A 13,012-nucleotide genomic window follows, 5' to 3' on the forward strand; every position below is an offset into this window, starting at 1 on the left:
TCATCACAACCTGCCTGTTTTCATAGCTCTCCTCACAAGGGAGGACAATAAACCTGTGTGCATTCCCTGTGGCTCTGCTACCCAAACATCAAGAATCCCTGGTCTATGAGCTTGATTAGGCAAGACAGTAGGTCTGGTTTAGATGAGGTATAAGCTGTGGAATTCTCAGAAAACAGGCTGAAATGGCTGTGAAGCCAGACGTGTTTCAATGAAGGAGTCTGTTTTGAATTATGCTTCCTATTAGCGGTAGATTTAAAAATTAGGGAACTAAGAGTAAACCTGGAACTTAACAAGGCTTAAAATAGACCTGAGTCACAAATCTTACTGTGTGATGGGCTGGTCTTCATTGCAACAAGGAGGTCTTTAAGGAAAAACATAAGTAGAAAAAAAACCCATAGTGACTAGAGTATGGGGGATGGAAAATAGTAAAGTTATTCTTCTCATTTTCATTTCTGGAACCCCAGGAAAACTAGGAGAGTGTTTAGGCCCTGGAACAGGCTGCCCAGGGAGGTTGTGGATGCCCCATCCTTGGAGGTGTTGAAGACCAGGTTGGACGGGGCCCTGGGCAACCTGATCTAGTAAAGGTGTATGTTTGGTGGCCCTGCCAGGCAGGGGGGTTGGAACTACATGATCTTTGAGGTCCCTTCCAACCCGGGTCATTCTGTGATTCTGTGATTCTGTGAATGCTCATACAAATGGTAAACACATGGAATAAATTATCAGGAAAAGTGATCTGAAAACAAAGACTACAACAGAGTTCAGGTGACACCTCTGACTTATTTCTGGAACAGAAATGGATGGAGCCATAAAGTCAACATAAGAAAGCAGGATTAAGATTAACCTGGAAAAGGGAAAGCAAATTAAACTGGAAGCCATTTTCTTGTTCCTTGTGGCAGCTTCCCAAGTTTGAACGTATGAAATGTGTAATTTAACATAAGCTTGAGGAGCCCTTGTTGCCAACTAAGGGAAATTAATCACACATTCTTGAAATAGATGAGTAGTGGGCACTTATATAGACACGTAAGGCAAGATGTAGGTAAGAAGCCAGACTCACATTTGAAATTAGTTGTGCTATACAATCTTTTAACTATATTATTTTAAATGTGAGAGCTCAGGAGAACCATACAACCCAACACCATGTCTACAGCACAGATTTCTGTGGGCACCAGCCTAAGTAAGGAACTGTTTAACATTAGCCTGGTACAGCTGCAGTGCCAGCTGGGATTAATACAGGTCTATTGGTGCTAAGGAGACGTTTTACTTCCGTGTTTCGGTCGCTAAGCGTCATATTTGGTTTTGGCACCAGGGGAGGGTCCGCACCGCGTCATCACGCAGCGTGGCGGGGCGTTGCAATGGGGGGCTGTAAACACGGGGATGGCGGAGGCGCAGGCGCTGCTGTGGGGGGCGGTGCGAGGCGGGGGGAGAAGCCCCGCTCCCCCGGTACGAAGCCCCGCCTCGTAGTGTGATACACCGCCTCTTCGCTCCTTGCCCCGCCCCGGGGGCTCTAGGCCGCGCCGTTGCGGCCGTGGGGCGGGGTTGCCGCTTCCTCCCCGGCGGGGCCGAGGCCGGGGCACGGCCCAGGCGAGGTGCACCCGGCGGCCGCAGGGATGCACGGCGCCGCTATCCCCGACGATGTCCGCGGGCTCTTGGCGGGTACGGTGGGCGGTAGGAGGGCAGGGAGGAGGGAGGGCTTCCCGGGAGGCGGGCGGTGGGGGGCGGGCCGTGACTGCACGGTGCGCTGCCCTCGGCGCGTGGTAAGACCCGCTCCGTGCTCCTCGTTCTCCCGGGGCGGCATCGTCTTCCTTCCGGGCTGCCGCTGTGGTCGCTGCCCGGGGCCGGAGTGATGCGGAAGGCCCGGCTGCCGCTCGCTAAACGCCTCGTTCGGTGCCTGTCACTAACAGCGGGTGCGGTGTCGCTCGCTCAGCCCGGTCGGTAGAAGAGCCGCTATTTACGCTGACTCCCTCGAGGAGCTCTCGCTGGTAGTGCCTTAGGAGGAGCTCCGAAGGCTTCAGAATTCCCCCGTGGTCGGGAGAATTTCTCTCTTGAGAACTTCTCCTTTTGGCTCAGGAACTTGCACAGTTCTGTCAAAGCCATTCAAGTTAACCGTGCTTCTGAAAAGCTTGTCTCTAGGAGGAGTGCTCAGCTACGAGGCAGGGCATCCGCTGGAACCTGATGCAACTGCTCGCCTTTGGGCACAGTTCAGTTCTTAAACCTGTTGGTGGTAAGAGTTAGCACTGAACTGCTTTGCTCTTATCTTGCCTTGAAAGTACCTCTGCCAGCTCTCCTGAAGGGCATTAGTAACCATTGACCATAAGTATGTTACTTGGAGATCATGTTCTTTCTATAGCAAAACCAACATGAAATACTGGAAGAAAAGGAGAGCTTCTGCTGACTTATTAATTAGGAACCCAGACCATGATAATAGCAATGAAAGTTTAGCCTTAGTGGCTTCTACCCAGCCCTTGTTGTTTCCATAGTGTTACTGTATTTGCAACTTGTGGGTCATGTGAAGTTTTCATCAAGCTACTTTCACTTGGTGAAGTTACTTGCAGAAACTTCTGGAGGAGGGTGGTATCGTGCAGCTCATAACTACATGGTAACTCCAAACTGCAGCTTGTCTCTGCTGTACACCTGGCCATTTGCTCAGCTTCATCCAGTCCACTGTAGAAAGAGCAATATGGAAGCTGGTGTTCCAAAGTGAAGGTGGCAACACCTGCTTTCACTCAAGAGGGGGTTGGGCATAAACTTGTCGCAATCAATGGCCCAGGTTATAGATAGGTATCACATGATTGTGCAGTCTTTTTCATTATTACAGTATCATAAACACTACGTAATAAGTACCTATAACTGTAACAGTATTTTTCACTTAGTTTACATTCACGTGTGATTTTGTTTTGGGACTCAATGCAAATCAGAAACCTAATGAAGCAGAGATAGTGGGGGGTGAATAATGCTTTGTAACTTTAAATCCTTACTTGTGGAATTATCAGGGGGAAACAAATGTAAGGATAACTGTGGTTATGCAGTGTAAAAATTCAACAATCCTTTTCTGTTTTCAAAGAATAAATGTGTACTTTATACAGTTAGTGTGTTAGCTTCTCTTGGTGTTTTTTTAGTGTTATGAGAAAAGCTGCATGGAAGTTAGAAATTAGAGTAGTTCAGTCTCTAAGAGCAGTTCATTCCTGGATACACTTAGGTTCTGGTAATCCTTAATTGTACAGTGCCCTGCTTCTTTTAGTCCAAACTATTAATGTACTGAAGATTTATGGTAATGGAGGAAGGAAGAGAGCTGTGTAATATCTTTACTATTCATTAAGCAACTCTTGTACAATACAGAGTCTGCAGTGAATAGATACTCATTTCTACATGCTCTTCTTCAAGCATGCTTCTTAATGTATTATTTTAATGGCTCACGGGTATTGATTCAACACCTCTTTGAGATGAGTGAATATTGTTTTCCCGTCGCTAAAATTAGTGTAATAAACAAGATGTGATTTGAGGTCACAGAAATAATCAATGGTGGAACAGAAGTGAAATTGAAATTCACCTGCCTCCATGCTGCCCTGACTTCTCTAGAAAGTAACACCAGTCAAATGTCTCTATCCAGTGGCCATTACAAGTGCCTGGCACTTCTTCATATCATATTCTATCAAGTACATGCAGTTAGTGCCTAGTGCCATGCACCCTCTTGTAGCCCAATGTTCACATGGCAGCAAGGCAGCGGCAGATTTAAAATCTCATGAATATTGTACTGTTTCTCAGCCTTTTTAGCCATTTTTTTCCAGCTGCCACAGCAAGTGGAGGTGGTGATCATATGGATTTCTTTATCCCTGCTTAGCCTTGATTGATTGTTGGAGTAGTGTCCCCCCCATGCTGAACAAGTAGGGGTCCTACTGGAAAACATGCTAAGTGCTCCTGGAGTTAAACATGGCGATAATGGGAATAAACACACCAGGGGATGAATTAGAGTGGCACAGGAGGCTTTTTGACTTGTGAGTGCTTTACTTTGAACCCAAACAATATTATATCTTTAATGGAAAAACAAATTCTGTCACACGTGCTGGCAGGGTCACTGTGGCTGCGTTTCAGTGGTGCTGAAATGTTCCAGGCAGAAGCACAGCTTGAGCTCAGAGCTAACCACATCACTTGGAAAAGAAGGAAGCTGTTTCTGTGAAGTTGAAGGGGGAAGGTCAGTGAGGCAATGAGCTTTTATTGCAGAGGTTGTTGGGGTTTCACAATCCTGACCTCTTCTCCTGCTTGCTTAGGTAGCAGGAGAGGAAACACTGAGGGCAGAATCAGGATCCTCTGGTCATGGGTTGAAGGGTGAGGGGAAAAAAGCCAACTGCAAATTGACTATCTCCTGCTTTACACCTGGGAGGTGTGAGGTAGTGTGCGTGATCTCATTCCCTTCCATGTCTATGTACCTTCTAGATGATGTCCAAGCCTTTGCAATTCAGTGAGGGAGGCCTACTGCACCTCTTCTCCTTTTGAAAAGGCGCCCTCAGTTGTTTGTATGTTCAGGATCTTACTGTCGGTGTTTGGCAGTGTGGGACACTGCTTGCTGTGTTCTTTTTTTTCTTGCAGTCCAGTTATTACAGGTTATGTATATTGTTGAAGGCCTGCTTGCTTTTATTTTTCCTTACTACTTGATACACATTGATTGTGCACTGCACCAGTTCTGCTTACCCTTGATGCCCAGAAGCAACTAACAGTCCTTTTTGACCTCCTTGTCAGCTGTTGCTGGACTTGCTCCTTATGCTCCCATGGTAAGAACGATCACCTAGGTACTCTGTAGCTCTTCTTCATTGTCTGACTTCATCTTTAAAAGGACAGTCTTGTTTAAAACTTGTCTGTTCTATGGTTTAAAGTATCCTCTCACGTTTCTTTGGCTTTGGTGAATGCCTGTTCTTGCTGAAGAATCTGACTTCACGGGATAAACCAGGGTGGTTATAGCAGACATCTAAGTAGACGGGTATTTACAGCTCTGGTAATGTATTTGTATTCGAATAGTAATGGAATAAGAATAGAAACATAGAGGTGAAAAACTGCACAGAGGCATTCCTGGTAAGAAATAACCTCCAGTGATTTGAAACATAGTTCAATTGTCTCTGCCATAAATTTGAGAGTAAGTGTCATATATGGGTGATAAAAATGGCACAGGCTATTTTTTATATACTCATTATTCACTTAGTTTGTCTTTTTCAATTAACGTGGAGTCTATCTTTCTCATCTGACTGGGTTTACGTTTCTTTCGTAATCATATGTCAACAAACCACAAAAGATGCAGCATAATGTAGCGTACAGTGTAAATCTTCAGGTTAATCCTTAACATTTTTTATTGTAGTTCATTTGGAATCACTTTGTAACTTGATCATGATTTGTACTGGTGTAGTTTATTCAGGATAATCTTAATGTGTTACAGCTTGGTATTTTCTCACCTCTTTAATGGAGAGAGATGATGTTCAACTGTTTGGTCAGTGAGATTATAGTCACTGATGACAATTTTATTCAACTTCTTTTTAGGAGCTATCTTGTTTTTACTTTTAGTTTACTTCATTTGGGGAGTCTTAGCAGCGTAGGTGTTCTTCTGCTTTCTAAATCACTAACAGAAATTATTGAGCGTCAGTGTTTTTTCAATGTATTCACCATTTGTGACAACAAGGCGAGGTAGCTTTTGGAGATCAAATGTGCAACAGTTTCCAATGGTGTTCCTTTCCAGGACTTCGTGCTACAATGGATCATTGTGATTATTTTTAAGCATCCTGGAGTCGGTCACTTTTATTCTACATCTGTTTCTATATTGCGTATGTATATATCTATTTATATTTATTTATAACTATTTTAGCAAGCTCCGGAGAGAGATGTTTAAGTAGTTGGGAGGAAAGTAGGAGAGAGCAAAAGGAAGATCCTCAAATGTTTCTTGCTTCCCAAGAAGCCAGATTTATGCACAGGGGCACAGGCAGTTACAGGTATTGCTTGATAATTTGTCTCCGGGCATACTCTGTATTGATGACTTGTACAGAAAGCTTGAAATCTGATGAATTAATTGCTTTCTAATGCTAGGCTCTGTGAAGCAGGAAGATAAGTGGCAGTCTGTTTGATGTTGCTTGCATCTGAGAAGTGTGTGCACACAAATGTGCCTAGCTTGCAGCTACCTTCAGGGATAACTGTCCTGCCTTCCAAAATACCCTGGCTTGTGGCCAGCTCCTGTCTCTTCCCATCCTGAACATGGAGTAGAGGGATTAGAGGAGTTTGGTGGCTCTGTGCATTGTTCTGCTGACCCACTGTTGCCTCCTGGTGTGACTGGGAGTGCATCTGCCAGGTGACCCCATGCAGCTGTCCCTCATCACATAGCAGATGTATGTCTAGCCCTGAACCATGAGGACTTGTTAGCACCAGGTCACCTAAAGGCGCATGTGCATTCCCTGCCATGTGTGTGGAAACACATCTGTCATATAGTTATCTGTCAGTGGTATGAGCTCATCAGGTGGTGAAGGGATGACTCACATTCTGGTAATGTAATGCACAATGTTTTGGTTATCTGCAGAAGGTGGAGGGGAAGGGGAGACCCAGGCCGTGGTCTATGAGAGCCTGTTTAGCCTACCTTGATACAAAGGTTCTGTGCTAAGGATGTATGTTTGTTAACTGCAACTGATGTTCTGCATTAAGGATGGTAAACAACATCATTTATGATTAGTGCTCTTAACAGTGTTCTTGAGAAGATGTCTGATTTCTGCCTTTCTTGAGGGAAATAGCCCTAGAGACTTGAAACTTGGAAAACTTGTAGTGTTGTCGGTTTATAATCATTGAAGCAAGGAGAAACAGAAAATTGTTTAATAATGGAAACAAGAACAGTCTGAAGTCTTTTCCTCTTTAAGAGGAATGCAGGTGAAAACAAGATGAAGATGTTGGTTGTATGAAGTCGCCATTGAGCCTTGAACTACACGAGGCAGTTGAAGAGCACAAAGCTTTGCTGTTGTGTGACTTCTCATTTGTTTGCATTGGCAGAGCACTCTGTGAGTGGATCTTTTCAATTGGATCTTTCAGTTCTGTATCTGCTTCATTTCTGTAGGCAAATAATTTCTCTGGGGTGTGGTTCAGACAGAGTTGAAATAACGAGCTTTCAGAAACAGAGCATTAAATACTTATTTCAGGCCGTTTTACATGCAGGCTTAAAAACTAAGAAATGTTGAACAGGTTTCAGGATGTATTTCTCTTTCTCTCTATCTGCCATACCCAAGTCCAGAGTTCTGTTCTTATTCTAAGGTAAACTGCTTTGAGGAATGCTGTAGGCATTAAGAGAACACTCCTTTATGTAAAGCCAGTGATTAAGAATTCTCCGAAAGCTGGGACTGTTTCTCATATACTCAGGGAGGAGTACAGGTGGTGAGGTAATAATCACAACTTGGATTTTCTTGCTTTTTGTCCAGAGGAGCTTACAATAAGTGACTCATCTAATGTGCATCTGGCACATCAGGAATGGATTTACAGTGCTAGATCAGGAGATGGCTTTAGCAAGATGTGAATCATTCTGCGTAATCGTCAGTAGTTAGGAAAATGCATGATATGATAATGTATTTTCAAATATATAGCTGCTTTGGCACACTGTTACAGATATGTGCATGTCAGGTCTTTTGTATTTTGGGGATGTGATGAATCAAGCTATGCTTATGCCTTCTCTGAACACAGGTAAGTGACAGCATTCCATGGTGAGTGTGGTGTATTCTGTCTGGGGCCACCTAAACTGGTTTTGAACTTGTTTTGCAGCCTCACAGGACAGGGAAGTCACTGGCATCCCAAGGATGTCTTATCTGTAAATGCTTAAAAACAAACTTGTGAGGAGCTTGTGCATGCTTGCTGTCTTTCTGTCCATCTCCCTCTCCTCCAACTTATTATCTTCTTTTACTGGAATACAGGAAGATCTACTTTTGCCCTGTACCTCTGTGGATGACAGTTTTTCAGTATTTCTGCTTTTGAAGTCCAAGCTGTTAAAAAAATAAATAAAAAAAAAAAAAAAAAAAGAAAAAAAGAGGTGATGTGATTAGTCCTCAGGATTTAATCTCTGCAGCACATCTAAGCTAGTACTGGTAATTTTTCCTTAGTACAATTAGCCTGGTTTCTCTTCCCTTCTGTGCCCCTTAATTTTCTCAGCATTAGTGGTTATAGAAAGCTCTGACAGTCAGTACCTGAGATGGTTGGAGTTCTCAGCTGGATTTTGAGCTTTTCCATGAAATTGTGAAGCCCACTGAACTTAAATGTAGTCTTCAGAGGCCAAGTTTGGTGATTAGTTTGTGCCTGAAGACTTCTGTGTGAGCATTGCTCCTTATGTATAAATCCAAGTAATTGCTCTAAACTTTCACATGCTGTTGCTGAAATAGAACTTAGAAGCAGCTGTCAGATTTTTGAAATAAATACATAAAAGTATGAAGGAACCAATATTTAATCAGAATGTCCCTTCCAGAGAGAAAGGTTGGTCTGTACTGAAAAATCTTGTTGGGTTTCACTGAACAAAAACTCTTAGCAGTTTTGGTTTCTACTCTCAGTAGCAGAAGTATCAGGACTTTTGAACTAAGGAGGGTTTTGTGGCTGGCCAGGGTTTTGTGTCTGTATGGGCCATTACTTGATCCCTTGGAATTTATGAAGATGTGTTGATTTTCTGTGTGTTAGGACAAAATGTTTCCATGTATGCTTGGCTTACAGCATAGAGGCTGCTGGGGGATGAGTCTGGACAATTCATTAATATGAACTCCAAATGCCTTTCCTTCTGGCCTTTTCAGAAGCAGTGTCAGTTCTATGAGTTTTTCTTTTGTCTTTGGATCTGCTTTGGAAAATGTGCTGGGGAAACCTCTCCTTCTGTCTTGCAGGGAGTGGGAACACACTGTTATTCAGAACTGTGAGAACTTATTAAAAAAAGAAGTTATTGCCACATCTTGTGAAGACAGTGAGTCTATCTAAGTAGTAATACTGTGGTAAATTATTTATAAAGTGTGAAATCTTTGTAATGGCTGTGCTAGTGTTTTCAAAGAGTAACTTTTAACTTTCATGCAACTTGAAAGGAAAGGGATGACTTGTTTCTGTTGCTCTCTATAGAGAGACAAAAGCAGGCAATTCAAGCTGACTTAATGTTTTTAAAATGTGATTTGTTGAGTGTGAACATTTGAACGCTTAATTGTTTTTGTATTCCTATTGTGAAACATCTCATCTGACTTGAGAAGTTACAGAACTAAAATAGAACTAGCCGTATCTGCTTGCATGTACGCAGATTATGCCAAAGTGTGTATGTGGGGGAAGTGTCTCTGCGGAGGTGTTTGTGACTTACATTTGTTTCTACTTCTTGAATGAATAGGCGTTAACCATGCAGCTGAGAAGATGAAATTAACAAGCAACTTTTTTGTTGTAGTAGTAGTTCTGCTTTTCAGTTTTCTGGGTAGCCATACCTTGACTGGTACCCACATGAAGTTATTACAGTAAATACGAGCATTTATTTTTCTAACCAAGAAAACATACTACTGGAAGACTATATTACAATGAACCACAGTAACTTTAACGGGATACTTTGATTCTACACCCCTATATAGAGTCATCTTCTGCATTAGAATAAAATGAATGCAGTGCGGGTTAAAATTTTGTGATTGAAGTTAAGCACATATATGTCTTGACTATTTCAATATGGTTATTATCATGCTCACTTAATTGTTTGCCAGGTTAAATCTTTGGATATGAACCTTAGTCATGCTAAGGAGCTGAGAGGCAGTGAGATCATTTGGAAATAGTGGAACCAATACGTGACCTATATTAGTGGCTGGGTGGCCATTACTGCTGGAAGAATGAATTGCTCAAACATTTTTGTAGCGTGATCTTCTGAAATAATACGGCAGTAATATGTGCATAAAGGCTATATCCATGTTTTAGCTTTATCCCTTACTTTAGGTGATGGAAAGTAATTGTTGTAGCACTGCAATTTGTTAGGGCTTACTTGGCATAATTAAGTGAGCAAGAATCAAATGTCACCATAGGATTTGCTGTGCTAAGCATAAGTAGATCAGAGAACAAATTGTATCCCATTTAGAATAGGAAAAGCCTGTTAACTGTGCTGGGTGTAGGCCTGAAAATAATTTTCTTCATTTCTTCATAGTAGTGGCTGGGCAAACTCATTATAACCCTATGTATCCTTACTGAGGTGTGCATCTTTTTCTTCATTTTCTGATTTAGATGTCGACACATTTATTTCCCAAACACTAAAAGGAGAAAATTTGTCCAAGAAAGCAAAGGAAAAAAGGGATATTCTTCTTAAGAAGATAAAAGATGTAAAGGCAAGGTAAGTGAGCATTGTGGGTTTAATATGTTATGAAGTATCTTATGTGTAATGCAGTTTTTTTTTAAACAACCTTTTAATAATCACTGGCAATATTATCTGTTTAGGCCCTAGTTTGTCAAATAATCTGTTTGGGTCTGAGTCTTTCTATCTTGATGAATCTTCTAGGATTCAGAAGAATCGGGAACGTAGAGATTTGTCACATTTGAATTGCGGTCAGGGCTCAGAACACTTCAGCAAGCTTATTACTTAGAGTTTACCTTCACCTCTGCTTTGGTGAGATTTGTTAAAATATGGGAAATACAATGTGTAGAAAGTAGGAATGAGCTTCCTTTTACCATCCTCAGCTAGTGCAAAGCAGCACTATTGGATGCTGAGTTTGCACTACTGCACAGGCTGTTGTTCAGCTCTAATAGGAAGTTCAAACAAAACTGGAAGCTGTTTGTAAGTGGTTTGTTTCAATGATATTTAGATATTCAAGTACTGTGGCAGACCAAGCAGTGATTTTTTTGGTTTGCTTTGAAATTTAGTATGATTTCATACTCAGTAATTTAACATTAGTAAAAACAATTTGTCTGAAGGGATTTGGCTGTAGTTTATATGCTATGCAAATGTTCTTTGCAAAATCTCATTCTTCCAACTAGGAGATAATTCAGTACTTGTAGTTCATTTTTGATTGCTGTTCCCTGTGTGTTTTCTTATGAGTTACTCCTGTTGGGTGCCTACTAAGCTATACTTCGTCATGCTCCTGCATCTGTGGCCACTTGGTTACAGTTTGAAACGCAGCACAACCATCTGGCAAGGGTGTTGTTCTCAGTGTCACACAAACTGTGGGAAGACATGATATGTGCCTCAAAATTTTGTAATTAAAAATTTTTGTGCATTTGATTCGGGCTGTAAATGCTTATGGAAGTACTGTTTTTGTTTTTTTTTTAAGGGAGCAGGTTTTTGTCTCTGTCTCTCCCTTTGTGCTTTCTCTTGGGATTATTGAGCTGACTGGGACTGTACAGATGAGTTGCAGATATAGCACTGCTGACTTGTTCTATCTTATGACTCAGTCTATTTTTTAATGAGGATGAAGTATCAAAGGTGGGAATCTGCACTTAGGAGCTCAGCTGCCACCAAGTTCTTTCCTGTTTATTTATATGACCCTGTGATTTTATGTCTTATTTTAATTTCTAATTTATCCCTTGTCTCCACTAATAGTACTCAGTCTTACCAGCATTTTGCTGTTCATGCAGGATACAAAATATGTGCATATTGTTATAGTCTTTACATCACACATGTTGCACCGTGCCTAAGTACTGCTGCTACTTGCTATGCGGGATTTCTTAGATTTGGCCTTTTATCTATGTTTGTATTTCTGTCTCTTATCTGTAGAGCGTTCCTTTCTCTCCTAATTCCTTGTAAGCATCCCCTTTCTGACTAGCCTGATAAATGCACCACTGCTTATTGTCCATATAGATGGTCTTGGCAGCTGTGTTTTATTTGCTGGTTGCTTCTGGTGAAACCTTTCACACAAATACATGCTTCTTGAGTTGCCATTTAACATAATTTCGCTGTGATTATTTATCCTTATACACCCAAGTGTATCTTAAGATTGTTTTGTTTCTAAAGAACAGTTCTTCCTCATGGGATGATATTTTCTTAGGCGTTGTGTTGATCTCTTTGTATTTTGAAATGATTTTACATTTAAGCATGCATCAGCTTTTCATTTATGGTTAATTATTAATACTTTCCTTTGGATTTGATAGAATGCTGCAACTAAAACAACGCTTTATATATCTTTTTCTTGCTGACCTACTGTGATATGTTTAGGATAGGCAATAGTGGGTTTTACTTAGGAATTTTTCAAATAATTTCAGAAATCTTTTTAGCAAAAGAGATGCTTTTGTATGCTTAAGTGATAAGATAGCCAAGTAGATGTATACACCTAGAACAGGCTGCCTTATCTGGTTTTGGTTTTGTTTGACTTCCTTAAAATGACTAAGCATTCTCTCTATTCTAAGGTAAAAGGAAGATTAATTTTAAATATAAAAAGCTTAGCCGAGAACAAAGCTATGGAAAAGTGTCAGCACTAAGTTTCAACCACAGAAGTTGCAGAAAGCTAGGAATCGTTTTATACTATTTATATTACTGTGGATTTGCTAGTGTGTATTGCATTATGTCGTTTCTTCTTCTTTTGCAGTTACCCTCAAGAATTCCAGGATAAAGGTAAATCTCATACATTTTTTTTCCCCACTCACTGTAGTATATTTTTACTCCGTGACAGACTGTCATACTGGTTTTTAAACACTCAAGCGTTCCTTGCTTGGCCGAGGCTGCTAGCTCCACCTGCTGAGGGAAACAGCAAAGAGCTCCCAAGTTTTAGTTCTTGCTGAGCAATCGCTGGCTGGGTTCTCTTCCTTCCTTAAATGCCTCTGAGAATGCTTAGAAAAGAGTGAAGGTTAGAAAAATATCTCAGAATTTAATATAAATGGAGCATGTATACCTGATATAACTAGAGCTTAGCATTGCATGTGACTGTGTGATGCAGGTGTTTTTTTTGTTGTTTTTTTTTCCTCCAGAGAACATACATACAAAGTAATCTGCTTGGGAGATAAAATGTTAACAGAGATAATTTATTTCAACGTCCTTTCTTAACAGTGATTACAAAAGTCTTCAACTCCATAGTGGCATTTCTTTAACCTTTTAATA

At 41.2% G+C, this 13,012-nt stretch overlaps 1 protein-coding gene across 2 annotated transcripts in view; it reads left to right on the plus strand.

Annotated features, from left to right (window-relative positions):
• The first annotated feature begins 1,532 nt into the window (after positions 1-1,532).
• Positions 1,533-13,012, plus strand: part of SKAP2 (src kinase associated phosphoprotein 2) — a 105,762-nt gene continuing 94,282 nt past the window's right edge. Inside the window, exons 1-3 of one of the 2 annotated variants that reach the window (XM_015853838.3) lie at positions 1,533-1,653; positions 10,213-10,318; positions 12,504-12,529. In XM_015853838.3, coding sequence (XP_015709324.1) covers positions 1,608-1,653; positions 10,213-10,318; positions 12,504-12,529 — 178 coding nt within the window. In that variant the 5' untranslated portion in view covers positions 1,533-1,607. Of the gene's footprint in view, positions 1,654-8,778; positions 8,942-10,212; positions 10,319-12,503; positions 12,530-13,012 lie in introns of those variants that run through there. The other variant, XM_085538456.1, reaches the window with a different exon arrangement.

Source organism: Coturnix japonica, chromosome 2 (assembly GCF_054131305.1).
Source record: "Coturnix japonica strain WE chromosome 2, WE-NBRP24, whole genome shotgun sequence".
In the NCBI taxonomy this organism is placed as follows: Eukaryota; Metazoa; Chordata; class Aves; order Galliformes; family Phasianidae; genus Coturnix; species Coturnix japonica.